The sequence below is a fragment of the Hippocampus comes genome, unplaced genomic scaffold (assembly GCF_001891065.2).
Source record: "Hippocampus comes isolate QL1 unplaced genomic scaffold, H_comes_QL1_v1.1 scaffold120, whole genome shotgun sequence".
NCBI lineage: Eukaryota > Metazoa > Chordata > Actinopteri > Syngnathiformes > Syngnathidae > Hippocampus > Hippocampus comes.
The window spans coordinates 164,635-188,953 of record NW_017805781.1 but is presented as its reverse complement, the minus strand read 5'-3'; the positions used below and the strand labels follow the sequence as shown (position 1 = coordinate 188,953).

Below are 24,319 nucleotides of genomic sequence, written 5' to 3'. Positions count from 1 at the left end.
ATACCTCAAGATACTTGTGCCCGATCTGGAGGGGGCACACGACCCTTTTCCTACTAAGGACCATCGTTTCAGATTTGGAGGTGCTGATCACGGCTTCAAAAAACCAATCGTAGCACATCATCTCCAAAAAGCAGAGGTGCAATACCGAGTGCACCGCAGCGGACGCCCTCAACGCCTGAGGTGCATTTCGAAATCCTGCCCATTTAGATTATGAACAGAATCGATGACAAAGCGCAGACTTGGCAGAGTCCAACCCTCCCTGGAAATGAACCTGACTTACTGCCGGCAATGCAAACCAAACTCCAACATCAGAAAACATCTTGAGTTTATGAAATACTATATGATGGGAGTGAGGCATAAAAAATTGTGTTTAATATTTCTTTCACCATAAAGAAGAAAGTCCAGACTAAATCCCCTGCACATGCTCAAAAAAAAAAAGAAAATCCCAAACTAGTGATGACTAAAAGTGTTATCATTTACATATTAACCTACAGCACTGAGCACATTGAATGAATCCAGCTGAAAAGTGGTCAGAAAAGCCTGAAAAGTTTTTTTTAAATGCAGCATTTCACAAGTGGATAAGCAATGGACCTCAAATGAAACAGGCCTGAAAGCAAACGTCCTTGTGAGCAGTGGAAAACTTTGAAAACTCCTTATCAGTTAAACACATTGTACACACGCTTAAGGAGGATTGCATACACGCACACTTATCGGTTAAAGCAAGGACGCACACACCTGCAGACGCTTTTTTTGAAGAACTGAAATGAGAAATATATTTTTTTTTTACTCCTGCAATACTACGTTGTACCGAGCTCAGGTGAGTGAGTAACCCAAGGAATGGGGCGGGTCTTGTTCCGACGGAACATGCCTAGATTTATACTAAGGAGGGCGGGGTATTGTCGTATTACAACCGCAAGTGCTTCGTCATTGGAAGTCCAAACATGATCAGGGGGTGGGGGAATTAGTCATAGAGTGGGGTAGAGTGCTCCGGCATTTGCTGTACAAATGTGGTAAAGGGGCGGGACCATAATAATTACATCATTCGGAATGTTTCTGGACTTGTTCCATCATAGAGTGGGGTGGGCGTGATCAGACGCCCAAATATGGGCAAAGGGTCGAGACCGGAATGCTGACCTGATCTGGGACTTGTATGTACTAGTTTACCAAGTATGATGTCACAGCAGAAGTGATGTCAACAGATCCCCAAATATGGGCGTGGGCGCGGGACTGGAAGGTTGACCTCATCTAAAACGTCTAGAATTGTTCCCAAAGTATGACGCCATCGCGGAAGTGACGCAATCGTACGCCCAAGTATGGGCAAATGGGTGGGGTCGGATGATTGAACGCACCCGGAGCCCTGTATATTCTCTTACGATGTTGGGAATAGAGAGCTGCTGGCCATTGCTCTCTGGTTGGAGGGTGCTAAGATGCCTTTCCCGTTTTTCACTGACCATAACTTCTCCAGTCCCTCGGCGAAAAGACTTAATACCCATTCAGCATATTGGGCTCTGTTTCTCACTTGTTTCAGCTTCACCACTTCCAACCAACCAGGCTCACAGAACTTTAAGTCCGACGTGCTGACCAAGATCCACAGTTCGTTCCTGTCAGCCTTCGACCCAGGCGCTCAAGCGGGGACATGAGTCTTAGGCGGCTTGCCACTCGGGTGTCAAGAGAACCCAATGCCTCATCTCCCAGAGATTCTGGTGGCCTGGACTTAGTAGGGACATTTGTCGCTGCTTGCTTTGGAAGTGCCTGCAACAAACCGTCACATCGTTCTCCCGATGGGTTTTTGCACCTGCTTCCTGTTCCCTCTCGGTCACGGTCCCACACTGATTTGGATTTCGTCACTGGTCTTCCCAGCACGTCGGCCTCGCAGTTGCAAGGTTCGATTCCGGCTCGGGCCTTCCTGTGTGGACTTCACATGTTCTCCTAGTGCCTGGGTGGGTTATCTCCAGGTACTCCAGTGTCCTCCCACATTCCAAAAACATGCGAGGTAAATTGATGGAACACTGTAAATCAGTGGTTCTTAACCTGGGTTCGATCGAACCCCAGGGGTTCGGTGAATCGGTCTCAGGGGTTCGATGGAGCCTCTGCCATTGAGGTTAAGACACACTCGACTCAACATGTCAATTAGTTATGACTTGCCCGCTTGGCCATCACTGGCTGCAGATGATCATATTTCATTGCTTGTCCAATCAGTGCTGCGGGAATTTTAGTTCGCTCAGTAGTCAACGTGTGACTGTCGTAATAGTACGTCGTGTGATTTTTTTTTTTTAGAATGTTTTAATACATTCAATGTCGAGCAAAAAAAAAAAACAAAGTGGTTGGACGAATATGTACCACACGGATTCACATGCATCACAGAACGTGATGGGACTCAGCATCCTATCTGCATGATTTGTCATGATTTGAGCAACTCTCATCTCGCAACGGCAAAACTGAAGGAACGCTTCGTGAATCAGATTTTTATTTTTTAGAAATGAAGGGTTCGGTGAACGTGCATATGAATTGGTTGGGTTCGGTACCTCCGATAAGGTTAATAACCACTGCTCTAAAGTGTCCCTAGGTGTGAGTGTGAGCGTGGATGGTTGTTGAGCTATGTGTGCCCTGCGATTGGCGGGCAACCAGTTCAGGATGTACCCCGCCTACTGCCTGGAGACAGCTGGGATAGGCTCTGGCACGCCCCGCGACCTTTGTGAGGCTAAGTGGATCAGAAAATAGATGGATGGATCCACTTCCATCACATTTCTCAAGTTATCTTCTTCCTTGGAGACTGTTGATCTTCTGATTAGGGACATTTTCCACCTCCGTGGCACCCTTGGTCTCAGACAGTTCAAGTCTTATGTCTGGAGGGCATTCGGCTCTTTCTTCTGGTTTTCATCCCCAATCCAATGGTCAGACCGAGAGGGTGAACCAGGACCTGGAGGCTGCTTTGCGCTGTGTTTGCCATTGTCAACCCTTCGTCTGTTTTAATCCGGCATATCTGTTTTTTTTACAGTCAGTGAATGGGAGGAGGCTCCAGCGCACCCCTGCTTGTCATCATCATGAATTAGGGTCATTGTGCTTTTTGCTACATTCCAGTACTCGTGTCTCGTTTTGTCCACAGAAGTAGTTACAGGTTTTCGTTTTTCTTGGTTTACAGTTCTCGTGTAGATTGGCTTCTGTCCTCTTGTTCAATGAAGTGTTGATGCGGCGGAGTTTTTCTTTTGGTGTTCTTATAATCTTGATTTTTTTGCATAGTCATTTTCAGTGGTTAGTCCTTTTTCGGAGGCTAGCTACTTTCTTGCTTCGCCCAATCGCCTTAGTTATTTGTGCCATGCTCCCTTGGTAAAATAAACATTGCAAAGCTTCAAAAATCAGTGTCATCAGTTCCTAGACGTGAATTCAATGTTGTTAAAACAAAAGGTGATGTAACAAGAAAGAAACGTGACCCCGTCCCAGCTTTTTTGGAACATGTTAATGATTTTTTTTGCTAAAAACAAGAAAGTTGATCAGTTTGAAGATTAAACACAGATGATTCAATTACATGTACGGTAGGTTCAGGACTTTTATTAGTCTACAAGCTCTACGAACGCAAAATGGGGCTCAAAAATAACCCAAAACAAGTAAAACAATTTAACCCCACTCTTGGGTAGATAAAACACCTAGAACTTTCAGTGTGGAACACAAAAACGCTATTCAGGTTCCACGCCCAACCCAATGAATACAGAACATTGTTCCTCTGTATTACCAGCGATTTTTGTCGCCCTGTGCGGCTGTTAAGATTTGTGCGCTCAAATATTTATTACTTATTTTTTTTTAATTTATTTTTGTGTGATCTGAAATAGTGTGTTCCTACTGTATTGCATGTACTGTACATTTGTTACATAACAATGTGACTTTGAGTAAGTTCTCACTTGTTCCACACTGTCAGACAAGACAGGTTGTGTGTCGTTATTCCTCTGTCAACAATTTCTTGTTAGTTTCTTGAGCCTGAAAATAGTCAAACACGATACAATTGCTGTGTAGAAACACCCTGCAAACAGGTTATGGGCCCAGAATCCGACTGAGGCCAGGACTCAACAAGAATACAAGGACTTTACTACCAAAAATAAGCAGCAATGTACCACGAGTGTGGTGAGCATCACAGCAAGTAGGCTAATGGATAGCGCAGGGGTGGCCAACCAGTCAATTTTTTTACTGTGTTACTGCAATGAGCCATGCGCACACACACACACACACGCAGACACACACACACACACGACGAGCAACAGCCGGAGTGCCCAAACATAAAAAAAATAAATAAATTTGAAAAAAACCTTAAAACACTGTCAATCAAGTAACAGTGCGATGATAGGCTGACGTAGTACGTTCTGTGTAGTGAGTGCCTTGTATGAATGGCAGCGCTATCGCCGAGGCGTTTTCGACAATTGTCGTGTGAAAGCCCGGGAGCCGCATTGAACCAGCCAAAGAGCCACATGCGGCTCGCGAGCCGCGGGTTGGCCACCCCTGGGCTAGCACAAGAGTCGGCGACCGTCTTGAGACAGGTAGCCACTGGAGTAGACTGCAGACTGTGGGAGACAACGTTTTTGTGCCACGTAAGACTACAATGGCTCAAAGACAATAGTTTGTACGATCCTGCTGAAAATGAAACAGACGACGAGGATGAAGTATCTGACACTGAAGTAAAAAAAATGCCCAAGTATATGCAGAGCTGATACAATTTTTTTATACGACAGAAGTTAATTGCTGGTGATGCAAGAGGCAGCAGATGATGGACGAAAAGCACTGCAAATATTGGGGAACTGTTATGCGGTCGAAACACCGGTGGGACATTGAGCGACGGATCCCTCGTGTCCATGGTCTTAAACAGACTGCCTGAATCTTTTCAACCATTCACCGTCTACGTAACTCAAATTAATACAGCAAATACTTATGCCAACCCCGAGACAAAACTACAAACCTACAAAGACACCAAAAAGATGAGAGGGTCAGCGTCTGAGGACCCACCAAGCCAGAAAAATAAGTGCTGACATGTTGTGATTTAAATGTATGAAAAGGACACAGAGTGTCTAAATGTAAGCGGTGGTGCAGTTTGTTCAAGAGCACCACGGACCCTGGCACAGGTGCAAACAGCGGTCAGGTAATGCACAAAAAGTTTCCGATGACAAGGATTACGCATTCCATTTGTATGTCCAACCTACGTGCAGCATAAATAAATGTCGTCTGATGGCTCCACGCAGCCGACATTTCACACATCATGACAGATCTGAGGAAGTTCAAATCACTCGATGATACTTTTGCAGGCCGAGACACGTGGAATTGGCTGAGGGCACAAGATGCAATGGTGTAGCGGGAGGCAAGGGGGATGTGGAGCTGTGTCTGATGGACAACAACGGACAATGGAACAGAGTAACGCTGAGATCGGCGTACAGATTTCTTCCTTTCCGCAAGATATCTTCTCTCTGCCCGCAACCTTTGTGAGGAAAACCGGATCTTCTCTGTGCAAGCAGCTAGACGCAAAAAAGGGACACAGGGACGAGAAACAATTCCACATTCACAAACGCAACAGGTTGTATTATTTACACACTGAGTGGCGACAATGATGACCAACACAAAAGCTGCTGCGACATGCAGACATGGCATCACTGAAATTCCGATGATATTCAACGGGTGCAAGTTGGTGATGAAGTAAAATGTGACTAAGTGGCATTCGAATGTGATGTGTGCACTTAGGGAAAGTTGATTCAAATGATCAGTAGAGAACTTGATGCGGGAGCCAAATCTGCGCACACAAACACAGCAGGACCAATTGATCCAAAGTCAAGGGCGGAATCACTTTGCATTGTCATTTACCGACGATTATTCCAGTGCGATATTTGTGTATTTCACAAGAGTGACACGGTGCAAGCAACCGAAATTTTTCTGGCAGATACAACTCCAAGTGCATCACATCTGACAATAGTATGTGTAAAATAGAGCGAAGCCGTAACCTCGCTGAAGGCAAGGCAATGGGTCATATGATGGATGACGAGATGAAGTTGCTGAGGACAACACATTTACCCTGACCAACTTATCCCGGGGTAAAAAAGCGTTGCAGGGTAGATGGGTACAGTGAACCCTCACGATATCGCGGTTCACTTTTCACGGCTTTCATTCTTTTGCGGATTTCTTTCTGTGCAGTTTAATCCGTTTTGGGAGGTTTTACAGTGCTTTGTGTTCTTCATCCTGATTGGCTAAGGGACTGGAGACCAATGTCAACATTCTCCGCCCCTCGTCTCTGTATAGGAAGGGTGGCCAACCTTTTTTGACCCAAGATCGAACCTCCCGCGATCAACCCGTTACCGCACGCGCATTCACACACGCATACATACGCACACACGCATGCCATGATTAGCAACAGCCATAACGGCCCCTAACATGAACAAAACAGTAAAACAGATACAAGTGTTTGTGAGTTTGAAAAAAGGAAATCATGGTCTACCTTCGTAGAGACCTGAGGCAGGAGGCATGGGACATTCTTTTGCAACGTCTTAAGTGCAGAAACTATTGTACGTATTTTAAAATGGTGGCACTCCAGATTCTTTGCCAGTGCCATCAGTGAATTGCAGATGAAACAATTTTTTTTAATCTAAATAATTTTTAAAAATTCCCCAAATTACACTCATACCAAGGCACAATTTTAGAGTGTTCCATGAGCCTGGCATGCATGTTTTTGGAATGTGGGAGGAAACCAGAGGACCTGGAGAAAACCCACACAGGCACGGGAAGAACATGCAAACTCCACACAGGAAGGCCAAAGCCGGGATCGAACTCACGACCTCAGCACTGTGAGGTCGACGCGTTAACCACTGGACTACCGGGGCCACGTCCAATTGTATTTCCATTCATCCGCTTATCCTCACAAGGGTCACGGGGCATGCTGGAGCCTATCCCAGCTGTTTTCGGGCAGTAGGCGGTGGACACCCTGAACCGGTTGCCAGTCTTTTGCAGCGCACACAGACACGAGCAACCATCCACGCTCCCTATCGCACCTAGGGACAATTTAGAGTGCCATGCATGTTTATGGAATGTGGGAGGAGACCAGAGTACCCAGAGAAAACCAACGCAGGCACAGGGAGAACATGCGAACTCCACACAGGAAGGCCGGAGCCAGTATCGAAACCTGCACCTCTGCACTGTGAGGCGGATGCGCTAAAGAGTCGACACCAGGCCGCCAACATTTATATTTGTATTTATTGATGCATTTTATTTTACATTTGTCCAAAAAAATAAATAAATTCAAGCTGACTATTTTACAGATTTCTCCTGTCGTGGTTTTTGGAACGTAACACCCGTGATAAATAAGGGTTCACTGTATGGCCTTCGAAGCGATACTGAAGGACGTGACGAACACAAAGCACATTATGTTGAAAAGGGCGTAACTGAAGATGATGATGAGACATTTTCACTCTTCTCATTGAAGACAGAGGGCTGTGAAGTAAAGTCCAGCGCAATAGGATTAATGGCGTGGAAGTCACAATCGTCACTTTACCGAGTGAAACAGTCCAGCAGAAATCGGAACAAAATTCTTCATGAATGTTTGACAAAAACTAATTTGTGCAAAACCCAGCTGCTGGTTGTGTTTCCACAAAAGCGAGCAATGGTGAAAAAATGATTCTGCCTTGAAAATCGCTGCAAGCAATGAAAAACTATTGGACATATAGGAAATGACAGCAAAATTCAAGATGAACGCGAAACACCACCAAGGTGTTGATTTGGAACAAAGTGACAAATGACACAAAATATGTTGAAAAACTACTTGGAAGGTTCAACAGCCTTGAAGACAATCAAGGCACTGGCAAAAAAAACCCGAACAAAAATAGTAAAAAGTCAAAGGTGCAAACATATTGACCTGAAGTATAACTTTATTAGGTCAACGTATTAACGAGGGGAAAATTATTTTGGAGGACTGTGCAATAGCAAAACCGGCAATAAGGGTCAAGTTGAATACATTTGCCAAGTTCAAGTTTGGGAAATAACGTGTTTCTACATTGGCACACTGTCTAAAAGAAAAGAAAAAAAAAAGGTTTTGCAAATTTGTTTTGTGTGGTCGAGATGATATGAGAGCAAGTGGGGGTGTGAAGCTGTCATGTTTCGGTCGAACCGAATAATGTTTTGGATCCCAAAAATTGTAGACTCCAGACAAGGACTCCGTAACAAAAATGTTTAACGTACAAAAATCGCACTGACAAAATAGTAACATAAAGCGGTGGTCAAAACAAGGACCAGGGAGCACAAAAACTAAACGAGAACTAAAAGCGCTTGCGTAAAAAAACAAGGAAGGAAACTACAAACGAAAAACGAAGTATCAAATACACGCACGCAAAAGCCAATTCACAAAAACATACTTACGAAACCAATGGTACCGAGAGATCAATAGCAAAAAACGATGGTCTATTGCAAAGGTCTATGAGCAAGGAAAGCAGCAAAGCAAAACAATATTCCGACAACCAACTGACAGTTTGTGGGTCCTTAAATACAGAGCTCCTAAATTGCAAGATTGGCAGCAAGTGTGCAACCAGCAAGTCCGCTCAGTCTGCCACCTGCTGGCAAGGGCAAGAACAGGAACATGACAGAAGCTATGCGCTCTTCAAATAGTGTATTGCATGTATACTGGATATTACATCAAGGGTACTTTGATTCTTGGTTGCTTAATTAATACATTTTAAGTTCTCTCACTTCTTCCACACTGTCAGACGAGACAGGCTGTGTGTAGTTATTCCTCTGTTAATATAGCTAGATGTTATCTGTTTTTTGATCCCGTTTGCTGATCCGGACGCGATACAACTACCCTGCCAACACCGGCGAAAATGGGGGCGACGGATGGGGTGGGGGTGGGGGTGGGAATATTACAACACCCTCGTCCCCATTATCATCTGAGCCCAGGCTGAGGTTTAGCGCCAACAGATTTGAACTGCGGTCAGGCCAGTCCCAATGCACACAGGCAGACATTGCAGGAAATTCTTCACAATCGATGTGCAGACCTTATTTAATACAAATGCGACCCCCCCCCCCGCTATTTATTATGTATATTGATATGCAGATATTTTGACATTTCAAGAAATAACACCCCCTATAGTCCATCATTTATTTTTTTTTTTATAGAAGAGTGTTCATTTCATCATGAAGAGCAGGAGCACAAGAGCCACGAACACATGAATGACTCACCTGTTATGCAGGCAATAAAACTGGCAGGGAAAATAATTAATAATCCCCCGTATATGTCCATCTTTTATCTTCATTACACGTTCACTAGAAAGATCCCAGACGTTCTTTCCTCCGAGGCTGAATCGTGCCGTAAATCCCATACAATGTATTCCGCATCATATGAAGTGGGTCATCAAAAGCCGTGATAAACCTGACGCATTGTCGGTATTAAATAATCACCAAAGCGAGGAGGAAATTCCAAGCAAAAAAAAAAAAAAAACACGGATCCACTGTTCATGGTTTCCTCAGCACATCCATCCAGCTGCCAATTGAACACGGCCGTGTTGTGTTATGTCACCCTATTCGGTAAACGATGTGAAGGCAGAAAAAAACTTAACGGTGGAAGGATCGGGTTACTTGGAGAAGTCTGAAAACTCGAATGTAATGACAATATTTATCTCTCATAAGTCTTTCCTGTAGCAAATCACCAACGTCAAGTATGGATAGGCGACCTATTCACTTCCTATTCGCGTTGTCAAAATAAAAGCGATGTCGCATACGTTTGAGTGGCACCGACAGACGGACAGCACGACGTCCATCGCAACTAAGTGGGAAAATTACTTTGAATAAATGTGTTTGGGGATGTATCTTAGTAATTTTCTGACGACCTGAGAAGGCGAAGTTGAATAACAGACAGCAACATCGATGTCGCCGTCACCCAACATGCATGACAAAACAGCAGGATGCAGTGAAATGCGATGCACCGGATGCGTGCGCAAGCAGAGATACAACTCGACGAGAACGAGCCTGAGCTCGTTGAGGACGAGTATACAATGGGTGCGTCTCATCACTCTAATTGCACGTTCGACGCAGAAGGAGGTACAAATCGTGATGGGTTGATGATACCTCAACGAGTATATCGACACAAACCGCGTTGACACTGTGGTGGTCACTCAATAATAATCTCTGCTGTAGATCTCAAATCATTGCAGGTCAACAAAATGAAAATAAGATAGTGTAAACCAAACATTAGCTTGTGAAATATTATTTCATCAGTCGCTGGTTTTTCATTTAAAATATGATCTCGATGCCCAAAGGAGGAAAAGATTTACCTTGTTTTTTTTTTGTCAAAAGATTAAAAAAAAAAAAAAAAAAACTTCCAGACTTGTGAAAAATGTCTATTACGTTTCATGAGTGGAAGCAAAGCAAAAATTTAACAGGCACAGGTTCAGAATAGTTTAATCTTCATCTAAAAAACCCATGTTTTGTTCTTGTAAAATGTATTTGGCATTTGGTAAACAAATTTATGATGCACTACCGCCAACAACTGGACAGGAGTGTGGAGCAGGCAGGAAAGTTAAAAAAAAAATGTATATATATATATATCTGTTTTTAACCTGGGTTCGATCGAACCCCAGGGGTTCGGTGAATGGGTCTCAGGGGTTCGACGGAGCCTCTGCCATGGACGTTAAGACAGACCCGACTCAAGTCAATTAGTTATGACACGCCCACTTGGCCATCCCTGGCTGCAGACGATCACATTACATTGCTTGCCTAATCAGTGTTGTGGGAAATTGAGTTCGCTCAGTAGTCGCCGTGTGACTGTTGTGATAGTACGTCATACAATTTAAAAAAAAACCTCTACTTAGATAAGATAAGAAAACCTTTATTAGTCTCGCAATGGAGAAATTCCCAATTCACAGCAGCAAAGTTATGAAAGGAAGAAGTAGAACAACAAAATATAGGAGCTGCTGGAAAGGCACCCACTCTCGCGGCGCCATCTTGAAGTCAAAATAACAAAAATAACACAACACAACACATTGCACAACTGTCTGTGTCCTATCTTCACCACTTTCCTGCATACACTTTGTTGTCTGAAGCAGTTATAGATGAAAGAGGAGAGGATCAAAGTGTCCTTTTACCAGTGGATCAGAGACATCATGCTGAAAATGTGCATGTCTGCTACAAGCTAAGTTTTGAAAGCAAACACGAAGCTGTAGCATCCATTGACAAAAAGAGATTAGTTCACTTCTCCTGTCCCACGTAATCCGCTTCAACTCCAAGCCGCGACTCCTGGTTCCACATCCTCATCGGCGCTCTGCGCTAACGCTCCTTTCTTCTCATTGTCGGCTCCTCAAGCCTTGCATCCATCCAGCCGCAGACCGTTCAACAGCACCGATCTCTCCGCTGAACAAAGCGGGGCTGTGAAAATGCTGCCCATTACAGGCGCAAGACACAAGCTTGCTTTTTATACAGTTGTTTTTTGTACAATGCACAACTGTCATTTATTGTGTAATAATCTAATTGGAACATGTATTTGTTACATATTTTGATGCCTTTTTATGATTAATAAAACATTTATGTCTGAATATGGGGTGGGGCTTGGAACGGATTGGGGCATTTACATGGAAAACGCATCTTTATTTTCAAAATTTTCTCGTTCAGAAATTTCTTTAGGGAACCAATTAATTTCGTAAGTACAGTACCACTGTAGCTGATGACCGTGAACGGTAACTCATAACACGTTACTCCAAATTGTGCACGTTTTTGAGTAACATCTAATCCAGGGGTGTCAAACATACAGCCCGCGGGCCGGAACCGGCCCCCAAGGAGGTTCGATCAGGCCCGCAGGATAATTTAAAAGTGAAAAAAATGCATAAAAGACATGGAATGAATATTTTTAATAAGATACAATCCATGGAGTATCCGCTAGGGGACACACTGTTTTGATCAGAGTAGAAGACAACAGCAGCCTCAGTCTGTCACTGAGACAGACCCAACACAGCAGACACTATCAAGGACATGTGAATACAGTATTTGATTCTCTACACATTTAATAGCACTCTCCTTAGTTTGTAAGGTGTAGGCGGAGATTAAATTTAGATTTTATATGCTCGTGTGTAAATGGTTTAAAAATTCCTTTCTTTATAAATCTCGTTTAATCTAAAAGCGCATTACGATATTTTTCAATACCAACACTTGTTTAAGTTTTGTGCCTTTGTACAATCAGTGGGACCAGTTGGAATGCATATGTGTGAATGATAAAAGTAAATTGCACATTTGTCTAAGGAAATCTAAGGTGCTTCATGAAATGTTTTGTAAAATATATGTTCATTAAATTTCAACATTTTCCTAACGTTTTGTCCTTCTTTAGACCAAAATAAAGGAAAGACATGTTATCTTGGTTATTTATAGCAGAGTATGGTATAATTTTAACGGTCCGGCCCACTTGACATCTACCGAGGCCGTATCTGGCCCACAATGTGAAATGAGTTTGACACCCCTGGACTAATCGAACACGTTAGTTTAGCCAGTCAAGTAATCAGTCAGACTCTAGTTACTCCACAAATATCACAAAACATTCCTTTGTGGAATTTATTTTCGACGTGCAGACTGTCAATTCATCAAAGAAAAAGAGTTTGCCGTTGACAACTTGTAACTGTGTCCTTATCACCCCCCCCCCCCCACCCTCTTTAGTCCATGTTCTCTCTCAGAAGTGGTTTTTGCAGAGCAGCACGAAGTATGTTGCATTCAGGAAACTCGGAGCTGCGAGTAGGGGCCCATATTGTATTTTTACCCTTCGTATCTTGAAATTTCTGTAATTAATAACAAGAGGCAATATTTTCCTGTTGAGGCGTTTCGTAACTTGAAAATTTCGTATGAAGAGACGTTCGTAAGTAGAGGTACCGCTGTACTGTTGATTCCTTTGGCCAACCTGCTCAATGTCTATTGATCAGCAGTATTGGCTTTGTCTGAAAGTTGTGCAACAGCTCAGATCAATTTTCCCTCCTCTCCTAGCTTCAAAATGGTTTGATTGTCTCCCATAGACAGCTCTCTGGTCTTTTTAGTCTCTCTTGTGTTGGCTTAACAGCAAAAGCAGATTTTACAGGTGAAAACCCAAAGCCAAAAATTAGGACTACTTAATGTTGAAGCAACTGATCTAAAAGGCAACTCGAAGCACCCGTCGGTCAAATGCTGCAATACTTTCGTTCACATAAAGAGGGTCGGTTCAGACAAAAGGTGCTCTGTCCTGAGTGTTTTTTTTTTTAAATGAACATATTTGAACGTCAAAACCATGAAATCAAAGCTGGACGTGTGAACTTTTGTCTCAGATTCATCTTTTTAGTCTGAAACTCAAATTTCCATTCCAATGCTTTTGGAGGGGACGATATGTATATGTACCGTATGTACAGGTATCATTAAATTATTTTATTAACCGAGGGTTCCAAAAATTTTTTCTGTCTGGAACTGCATTTGTGAGAGTGTCGAATGTGATAGTGTTTGAGTCATTCAAATTGTTTTTTTTTTTTTTTTTTTTTAATGCCAACAGCAGCACAGCAAAAATTGTTGGAAAACATTCACCGTCTTAATATCATGCGAACATTTAAAACACGCACACATGGAATTCATTGTCATTCGGCATTTTAATCCATGTAAAAGGCAAATCTTCCTCAAGAAAAAAAAAAAAACACAACATAAACATCCATGCGAAAAAACAGTTTGCAATACCCGAAAACATCAATTGCAACCGAGGATGACCCTTCCACACGTTTTATTTACACAACCTCACAAGGCTTAAATCACAACACAAATTCAGAAGAAAAAAAAGAAATAACCACTATCAAAAAGACATACAAACTTTAAACTCCGATTTAATTATGTACCTCATGTTGTATATGCACATTATAATTTGAACATTTGTATCCAAAATATAGTTTTTACACCACACACTTTTCAACTTACATTTATGTATTTATTTTTTATTTATTTTTTTAATAGGAATGATCCCATCAACTCAATATTTTATCATATATATCTATATCTATATATATATCTATATATATATATATATCTATATATATATATAGATATATATATAGATATATATATAGATATATATGTGTAGCACCACAATGTTTCAATGTAACTCAAGGAGGAACAACTTTAAAGAAAAAGACCCGTGTTAGTATCCAGGAAAAAGAACAAAAGGATGATAAAATCTTTTGTACATACAGTAACACGCAGTACCGATTCAGAAGCAGGAAAAGACATGCATGACTAGTTCAATATCATTCAGACCAGGAAAAGAGCCTTATACGAACGTCATGATTCATTTGAACAATTTGCCCTTTTCTTGATGGAAACGGACATTCACATCATCCAGATTGCAAAGTAAGAGGTAAAACCAACAAAACAAAACTCATTTAAATAGCTCAGCACATCAGCAATTTGTACTAGTTCCATATGCATTGCTGTAGACCAGTGGTCCCCAAACACCGGTCCGCATAGATGTCAATCTCCAAATGCTTTGATTATCTTCCAAGGGGAATATATACGTAGGAATGGGCTTCTAAGATCACGTGTGTGACGGCAACCAATAAGAGTAGACCATTTCCTGCTCTACTTTCGTTTGCGAGGCGACGAAGCAAAACGAAAGTAGTACGTTAACGATGACTAACTGTTGCGAAACATGCAGGTGATGGGCAGCCATGACTTGGCATTATCTTCCAAAGATTAAGCTCGTTTGACAAGCGACGTTCCTCACTACCGGTAAATGAAGCCCTTGTCAGGTATGTCTTCTAAAACGGGCAACACGACATTCCTTTTGAACCATTTAAATAAGTACCGTATTTTGTGCACTATACGGCGCTTCGGAGTGTGAGGTGCACCTTCAATGAATCGCCTATTTTCAAATTGTTTTGATGTATAGGGCGCACCGCATTATAAGGTGCATAGAATAGAAGCCACAATAGTAGCTGCGGTTGCATTATTCAGCCACTAGATGGTGCTATTCTAAAGGGAATACAATACAACGCAACACAGCTTTATTTATATAGAGCTTTCACAACCGCTGCAGCTGTAACAAAGCGATTCATAGAACATTTAAAATACTACGTCTAAGAAATCAGAATATTGATCCATATATAAAGCGCATCGGATTATAAGGCGCACAGTCGGCTTTTGAGAAAGTTGAATGCTTTTAAGTGCGCCTTATAGTGCAGAAAATATGGTACCACCCGAGTGATGAAGTGAAAACCGGTGCGAACTAGCTGGACGAATCCAGCAATCGATTGGGTCATGTTTTGATGATGCACATTTGCAAATAGCACCATGTGCAGTTGGAAATTATAAAAATCATAATGTTGACATTTCAAGGCGTACTGATTATTCCTGAGGGATCCATTTTAGTCGTTCACCGTTATTTTATATTGTTCTAAATTTGTTGGATTGTTTTTTTTATTTTCATCAGCTTTTTCATTTTGATTTGAAAAATATACTTAATAGGTTAATAAAATGTTGAAGTACTCTCTAGTTACCTTACATTTCGGTCCAGATTCTTCAAAACTGGCAATTTAAAAATAGTTGTGATTAAAAATCACTTTTTATTTTCTTTAACAGCACAAACTTCCCCCACCGTTGGCAAATGGTTGCTGGTCTGCGAAAAGCGTGTACTTGCATGCGAACCGCTCTGTGGAGCATAAAAGTTTGGAGACCAATGGTGTAGTTGATCAGGCACCCAAGGTCAAACCAATTCATTGCTTCCACCTCCATCTCACTAAGCCCTTTAAACCAGTATTACATCACTAGTATCCATACAGGAAGTCTAAATAATAATAACAATTGAAGAAAGCTGTAAAAGTAGGAAACCAGGGGTAACAACAGCTAACAGTCTTTTGCCTCTCAGATTTGGTAATAAAAGACAAATGCCAAGTATTAAGTTCATGAACTGATGAAGATTTATACTGAGGAGATGAATTAAAATAGATTCTACGACGTGGGCTGAATCGGTTTCAATCTGTTTATATATCCAAACTTAATGGTACCAACACAAACGCCATTCATCCTAGAGGTTTGCCATATATCGGATATGGAGCTTCTGCGTAATCACACGTCACCCCACCTCCTGTAAATTAGCTGTAAATTATAAAATGTTGTCTATGCATAATCCTGCTCACAAGCGACGCTCAAAACGATACAATTTTGCATTGAGGGGGAAAAAAAAAAAAAATCAAATATTTTCTATTGACTGAAGCTAATGACCGAAGCCCACAATTTATAGGACGTAAGATTTGCAAAACGGGAATTTAAAGTTGTCGGATCAACTCAGACGAATACTTGGGTTAGCCACCCCGAGTTAAAGCCAGTTGCAAGAAAGACTGTAGCCAAGTCGTCTATGACATGACAATGCCGAAAACTGGCCCTCTCATACAAATCAATGGTAACATTTAGTTGTGAAAGTATTTTTTTTTTCCATAGTAAAAATGCTGCTAAAAATGCTCTATATTCAAGTGGTTATTTGTAAATGTTTGTTTGGCTATTTGAGATTTGAAATGTGAATATTTCATAACAAAAAAAAAAAAACCCATAAACATTCAATTTCTTTTTTTTTAAACAGGTTTTGTATCAAAAATAATCGAAAACTCCATAAAATTGTGTTAAATTATCTCCTATGTATCATATCCATATTTATGTAACAAGAACGGAAGGAATGGTGTACGTTTTATTGATCATGATGTGCTGTAGCAGCCTACTGATTGCATATCAGTCAAATTTCCACAAATGTGCTGACATATTTGGTGTCCTGCTTTTTTTTTTCACTTCATTTGCATATGCTTACATGTGGTGTCATTTACACTTGTTTTACCTGCATCAGGAAGTAGTATTACGGATGTAATGATAAGCAAACGTCACAATACGAGATCACGATATGAACTGCACGATAGGATAATTAGCGGGATATTGCGGCGAGCTTGGCGGTATAAAAAAAAAAAAAAGCACACGATATTGTGTAAAAAAGAAAGAAAAAAAAAGCTCATTTTTTTGAGATACCCGGATTGTGTTTTGTGCCTAACAGCAGTGACAAAGAAATACAGAAACGCTCGACTTCTTGTGCTCCGATTGGCTCGTGGTCGATGTAGTTCAAAATGTTATGTTTAGCTGAAGCGGATGAAAAGTCATGTTTTGGTGGGCTTTTCATTTTGTAACATGACGACGACGATATCGTAATAATTTTAATATTGCAATATTGTGGTTGTTACATCGCTAGTAGGTATACATTTGTCAAAAATAGAGCCCGAAACAGCAAAAGTCTCATGAGCAAGACCAAGGCTCGAGTTTTAAATGGATCCTGTCACGCAATTTCTAACTGCATCTAATGACAAAAATGCAGCCGAGATTATGACATTACTTCAAATATGTTTTGTAATCATTTTAGCTATGTTAGTTGCGAGGGTGATTGGGAACTACTTTGCATCTGGCTGCCGCAGAACCATGAAAACCAATGCACGATCACACCATTAATGCTATGCAATAGCAACATTTTACTTCAACGCTGTTTACGTGCAGTAAATAACCCTTTTTAAAACCTGAATGGTGGCAATATAGGGGTTTTGAAAAGCCATGTAAACATGCGCAAAAATCAGAAGATGGTCATATTCAGATTTTTATAACAGAACCATCTATTTTCTAATTCGCTTCTCCTCACGAGGGTAGCTGGGGCCTATCCCAGATGTCTTCGGGAAGTAGGTGGGGGACACCCTGGACTGGTTGCCAGCCAATCGCAGGGCACACAGAGATAAACAAACATCCGCGCTCACAATCAACCCTAGGGACAATTATTAGTGTTCCATTAACCTGCCACGCATGGTTTTGGAATGTGGGAGGAAACCGGAGTACCCGGAGAAAACCCACGCAGGCACATGCAAACTCCACACAGAAATGCCAGAGCCGGAATTGAACCCTGCACCTCTGCATTGTGAGGCAGACGTGCTAACCAGTCTGTCTCTCTGTCTCTCTCTCTCTCTCTCTCTCTCTCTCTCTATATATATATATGCAACGTAATTCGTGTGTATATTGCACCTCAAACAATGCCACTGAAACAGAAAACTGCGACTAATATATGACAAAAATGCAGTACTGCCAATGTTAAAGAGTCACTTCGTAGAACACCACTGTAACTTGTTGCACCCATCGCACATTGAGATTGTTCCGAAAATTAAAGTAAAATCATCTGAGTGGCCACTGCTGCTGGGGGCTTGTTGCGCTCTCCTTCTGTTTCTTTTTCTTTTTTATTTTTTTTACTCTTGCTCACGGCGCTCTCTCTGGCTGCGTACAAGCACTTGAAAATGGCGTCAACCCCCAAAGGTTGTCTGAAAAGGGAGAACTTTTTCCAAGCTATTTTTTTTTACTTATTTTAATAAGCCGTTGCTTGAATTAGTGTTAAAATAATCGCAACTACTGTGATAAATGGATGAATAAACCCCATCTATATATATATATATATGTATATCACATGATGTAGATCACAGGTGTCAAAGTCAAGGCCCGGGGGTCAGATCTGGCCCGCCACATCATTTTATGTGGCCCGCAAAAGCAAATCAAACATGGCAACTTCCTTGATGCTTGCTAAAATATGTAACAAAATTTAAAATTCTCATATGCAATAAGAGATATTGAAAGCAATTTCTTGTTGCCAGACACCTCATTAAATAACTAAATAGTTGAATAAATCATTATTCTTGACTTCTTAATACGATTTTAGTCATCATGGCCCTCCAAGGGAAATGGTAACTAAAATGTGGCCCGCAACGAAAATGGGTTTGACACCCATGATGTAGATGCACCTAATTTCAAAATCAAGTCCAAATGGCAGACTCCCAATTCCCAGTTTTTTTTAGAGCTAGGTGAAATACACAACACAATACACAAAATGCATCCTTAGGAATTATGAAACGCAAAATTAGATGGCTCCCGCAACACCACCGTCATATAGTATGTCGATTTTTTTCCTTGTTGTCCCAAGTGTTGAGATGGTACAGCCCAAGTTTCATGTATATTGGCTAATGTATGTACACACACACACACACACACACACACACACACACACACACACACACACACACACACACACACAGTGCTGTGAAGCAATATTTGTCCCCTTTCTGATTTCAATAACCTTTTTTCCTAATTTCTTCTTGAATTTCTTCAGATCGTGGTCTGAAGCGTTAGGTTCTTGAGATCTTGGAGCTTACTTCACTTTGTCTGACAGATTCTATTTATTTTAATGTCTCGATTCAACCAATGTGGTGCGAGGGTGTTGCCTGTCAAATTGAACTCAGCTTTCCCAAAACTGTCGTTAGTCACAGTTACTTTGTGTGTGTGTGTGTGTGTGTGTGTGTGTGTGTGTGTGTGTGTGTGTGTGTGTGTGTGTGTGTAAAATGGGAGTCAATTAAAACAAATTTTAATTGACTGAGAACTTTTGTCGGTGTGCGATTTCCCGGGACACGTTAGTGCTCGGCTTGCCGCGCTACTAAAACACATGAGTCAGATAAAACCGCAATGCTTGAATGAATGGGAAGCAAATTTCATTTCAAGGACCTGATTGAAGCCTTGATTAAAGTGTGGTTTCATGCAAATTATGCAAAAACAAATTTGCATTCTACCGTAGCGCTTCAATCCTGCGGTACCATAGACATGAAGAGTCAGTAGATATGATGTGTCTCCTTGAGCTACGTGCGTGACCCTCAGGTGTTGTCCCCACAGGAGAGTTGTCAGCATATTTCACGCTTGTGCACTTGACGAATTCCAAAATGACAAGGATGCTTGCACATTGGTGCCCACAATGCTAGACAAGCACAATAAGGAAACTGGGAATATTTTTTTTTTTTCGGTAAGATAAATTTTTTTCTCAGTTTTTTTCAGTTGTTCTGTTTTAATAGCACTGCTGTAATATTTGCATTAAAAAGTAAGCCTTGTGAAATCAACAAATTGTGACTTCAATATTCCTGTCTTAGAAAACGTGCCTGCAGGTCAAAGGTGATAGAATCTTTTCAATTAAGAAACTATTTGGAGACAATGCTGTTCTGAAAAAAAAAAAAAGAAAAAAAATCCTCAAAGGGCAGTTTATTGTTGGTCTGTTCCATTCTGGCCCGGGGATGGTTTTCTTTCTGTTTAGTTGGGAAATGCAATTCAATGCATATTTTCAGAGTTAAAAATAGTCACATCTTTTTTTTTTGTTTTGTTTCAGTTGTCCCAAAAAATACATTTGAACAAAGCAAAAAGTGAATTACAAAGCCTCTAATTAAGATTAATTTTTTTAACAAGACTAGATATGCATTGCATATATATGCATGCATATACATAACATATACGTACGTATCTCAAGGCTTGAAATCACTTTTTTAAGAACACTTAAAACTTAATAAAGGACTTCATTTGAAGGGCAAATTAGTCATTTTAAGGAGTAATTCTTTGCGGTTAATCCCAAGGACCTGAAGCTAGGTTAACAAAAATATAATAATACTGTATAATAGGGTGGTTGACTGCCGGGCTGCAGCTACTGAATGTTTGAGATTTCGAAAGCATGTATTCAGATAATGGATATTTTTACTGACTACATCTCACTTAACAAAAAAAAAAACAAACAAAAAAAAAAACCAAAAACAAAACAATTGTTTCCATTTTTATATCATCAACATATTTTATTTGTGAAATCCACACTATGCATTTGGTGTATAGCAAAGTATATATAGTCTATAGAAACATTTTCATGAGGGTAATTTTATACAAATATTAATTTAATTTTAAACTGACGATTTCTTTACAAAAATGCATCCTGGCTACTGATCCAGTAGATTTTTTTTCTTTCGTCCGTAAATCAAGGACAAAGCATTGAAATAAAACATTTGGAGAGCTGAAATTTAAAGGGGGTGTCTAAAATGTCCTAAATTTCATAATCCCACCCTGCTGATAATTTTCTGGCATTGCAGCATAAAGATCTGATATTTGATATTTCAACAAACATAAATCTACTGTTTCTGTACCATAAACACCCATTATAATTCACATTTTTGAATGCGTTGTAATCCGAATGTTCAAACATGCATTTCACGCGATTTTCACGTCAATTGCTTTGTTTTCGCTTGTACAGATGTATGCATGCCAAATTTTTGTGTTGAGATCATTTAATTCTCTTCAGCACTAGGTGGCGCCCGAGGATCGCAAATGAACTTCCCCGTTTTGAGGTGGCGTCAAACCAATGCAAACATGCTTTGATGCATGGACATTTCCGGTCAGGATTGTTAGTACGGCTTGGTGGGGACATCCAGACATAACTTTTTTTTCTTTTGCAAAAAATAAAAGTAGTATATTTTGAATGTCGCACGTCTACGCAATAGGCATTTGCGTCTCTGTTTCCTGCACAGCGAATGCGTTACGTTTTTTTGAATCTCCTCTATGATTGGTCCGCCTCGCGTTTGAATTCCCCCCCGCGATTGGGGAACGCGGTGGGTGGGGGGTGGAGTCGATTTCGGTCTATTTTCAAACGGCTTCAATCCGATGCAAACTTGCTACATGCACGGATATTTTCGGTCGGGATTTTTAGTAGGGCTTGGTGGGGAGCTCCAGAAACAACTTTTTTTTTCTTTTGCAAAAAATAAAGTTATGTTTTGAATTTTGTACGCATTCGTGTGAGCGTCTTTATTTCCAAACGGATGTTGTGCACAGTGATTGGATGTACCTTTTTGAATATCCACTCTGATTGGTCCGTTTCGTGTTTGGATTATGATTTGAAAATATTAGCGCGCGATTGGTCAAGGCGGCGAGGTGGTGGTATTTTGTATTCGAGGAACCGCCACAACCACTAGAGTGAGTTGGACGCTGCAGAGAGAACCATGGAAAAGAAGTTTAGCAGAGAGGAGGTGCTACAGGCTATTTGGGCCACGGAAAACGACGATGATTCCGAATCGGAGACTTCCGAAAACGAGTCATCGGGTGAATTTTCGCCTGATGACGCCGACTACCATACCGAGGAGGACAGCTCCGATTCGGAAGAGGAGGAATCCTCCGATGATCCTGCGGGAGCGGTCGAGCAGGAGGACCAGGAGGGATCGGGCGCCACGGTATGGAGCTCAAAAAACAGAAAAGTAATGTGGCATCCGACACATGAGGTCGCTCGGCATTACGTCCCGCCGCGAATACCCACGCCCGGCCCCACGTTATACGCGTTCGCCAGGATCAGCAGCCCCGAGTCGGCGTTTGGATTATTCATGGATGACGAAATAATAGAACATATCGTCGGAATGACCAATCTACAAGGCCTCCGGACATTCGAAAAGTGGTCCCCCCTCACCCCACAAGAGCTGCGCGGGTACATCGGGCTGCTGATCCTGGCAGGGATGTACAGATCCAGGCACGAAGCCACAAGTAGCTTGTGGGGCGCGAAGACCGGGCGTCTGCTGTTCGCCGACGCAATGGCGCATCGGCGGTTTATGGAGATAAACAGAACGCTCCGGTTTGATGATAAGATCAGAAGACCACAGCGGCATCATGCCAACAAGCTGTCGCCAATTTCGTAGCTCTGGAACAGCTGGAATTTCCGGCTGCAAAAAATGTTCAATTTTGGACGTGGCGTCTGTGTGGACGAGCAGCTGATTGCATTCAGAGGACGCTGCAGTTTCAAACAGTACATGCCGGCAAAACCTGCCAAGTATGGCATCAAGATTTGGGCACTGTGTGACGCCCAAACGTCATACACCTCAAAGCTTGAGGTTTACACTGGCAAGCCTCCAGGGAGCACGCGTGAAGCCAACGTTGGAATGCGCGTGGTGCTGAGGCTCACGGACTCCCTGGAAGGACACACAGTGACCACTGACAATTTCTTCACCTCCATATTGCTTGCACAAGAACTTAAAAAAAAAGAAACTTCATTTTGGGTACAATAAGGAGGAACAAGCCAGAGCTCCCTGCAAAAATAACCCAAATTACAGGAAGGCAGCCCCTTTCAAGCGTTTTCGGCTTCACCAAGGACCTGGCTGTGGTATCCTACGTTCCCAAAAAAGGGAAGAATGTGCTGGTGCTCAGCACATTACACAAAGAGCCAAAAGTGGAGGACGGGGGCAAGAGAAAGCCACAAATGATCATGGATTATAATAAATCCAAGGGAGCAGTGGACCACTTGGACCAGGTAAGCACAAGTTGTGTCATTGTCACAAAGTGTTTATCAAAGCTGTCTTGTCAATTATGTCATCTGATGTTTTGTCTGTGTGTGTCTGTTTGCAGGCATGTGGAACATATTCCACACGCCGGCGAGCACAACGGTGGCCAATGTGCTTGTTTTTTCACATGTTGGACATTTCAGCATTCAATGCATTTATTCTGTACATCGCTGTGAACGAAAGTTGGAATGCCAATAAATTGTATAAACGAAGGCTCTTCCTCGAGGAGGTTGGCAATTCACTAATCATGCCAGAGGTTCAGCGTCGAAGGCCAGAGACTGCTGCAGGAGAGATGCAGGCTGCAGGGCAGCAACATGAGGCCACAAAGCCTCCAGTCAAGCGAAGGCAATGTGGCCTCTGCACAGAGAAAAGCATTGCATCAAATGTATGTAACAATTGTAGGACCCCAATGTGCCGAAAGCATATGAAGAACGTTTGTAAAAATGGTAAAAAAAAGTTCTGAAAAGTGTTTTTTGTTCTTGTTTGAAAAAGTGTCTGTTCTTGTATGTTCTGAAAAATGTTGTTGTTCTTGTTCTAAAAAGTGTTTGTTCTTGTTCAGTATTTGGTGGTGGGTTATTACTTTATATAAATTCTGTTATAAATTCTACATAGTTGTTGTGACTTTCCTTTTCAAACTTATATGTGTATGGATGGTGCTGATGCCACTTAACATTTTGAGTGGTTGAAAGTAAAAAAATATTCATAAATGACTTAGTTATCACACCTCAAAACATCCACAATTTTTGTAAAAATTGCGCGTTGAGGGGTATTTTCACAAAAACGGCCATTGCCAAAAATAGGCATGCATATTTTTATTTTTTTGTGATAACTCAATGACCTTTTCAAGGCTCTAATTGTGTGATATTAAATTTTCCAATTCAGGTTTTCAATATATACATATATATTGTTGTCAGAGCACAGTACTGCTTTCATTGTCCATAGAGGGCATAAGTTGTCAGAGCACAGTACTGCTTTCATTGTCCATAGGGGGCAAAAAATACAAATAAAATAATTAAAACCTATATGCGTATGGATGATGCGGATGCCACTGAACATTTTGAGTGGTTGAAAGTAAAAAAATATTCATAATTGACTTCGTTATCACACCTCAAAACATCTACGGTTTCTGTAAAAATTACGAGTTGAAGGATATTTTT

The 24,319-nt window shown here is 41.4% G+C and overlaps 1 protein-coding gene and 1 pseudogene across 2 annotated transcripts in view; one reads left to right on the top strand and one right to left on the bottom strand.

The window, feature by feature from the left end:
• ca10a (carbonic anhydrase Xa) overlaps positions 1-9,896 on the bottom strand; it is a 58,438-nt gene extending 48,542 nt beyond the window's left edge. Inside the window, exon 1 of one of the 2 annotated variants that reach the window (XM_019884904.1) lies at positions 9,190-9,896. In XM_019884904.1, coding sequence (XP_019740463.1) covers positions 9,190-9,250 — 61 coding nt within the window. In that variant the 5' untranslated portion in view covers positions 9,251-9,896. The remainder of the gene's footprint in view (positions 1-9,189) is intronic. The other variant, XM_019884903.1, reaches the window with a different exon arrangement.
• An 11,943-nt stretch (positions 9,897-21,839) lies between these two features.
• On the top strand, positions 21,840-23,660 carry LOC109524785 (piggyBac transposable element-derived protein 4-like; annotated as a pseudogene).
• The last annotated feature ends 659 nt before the right edge of the window (positions 23,661-24,319 follow it).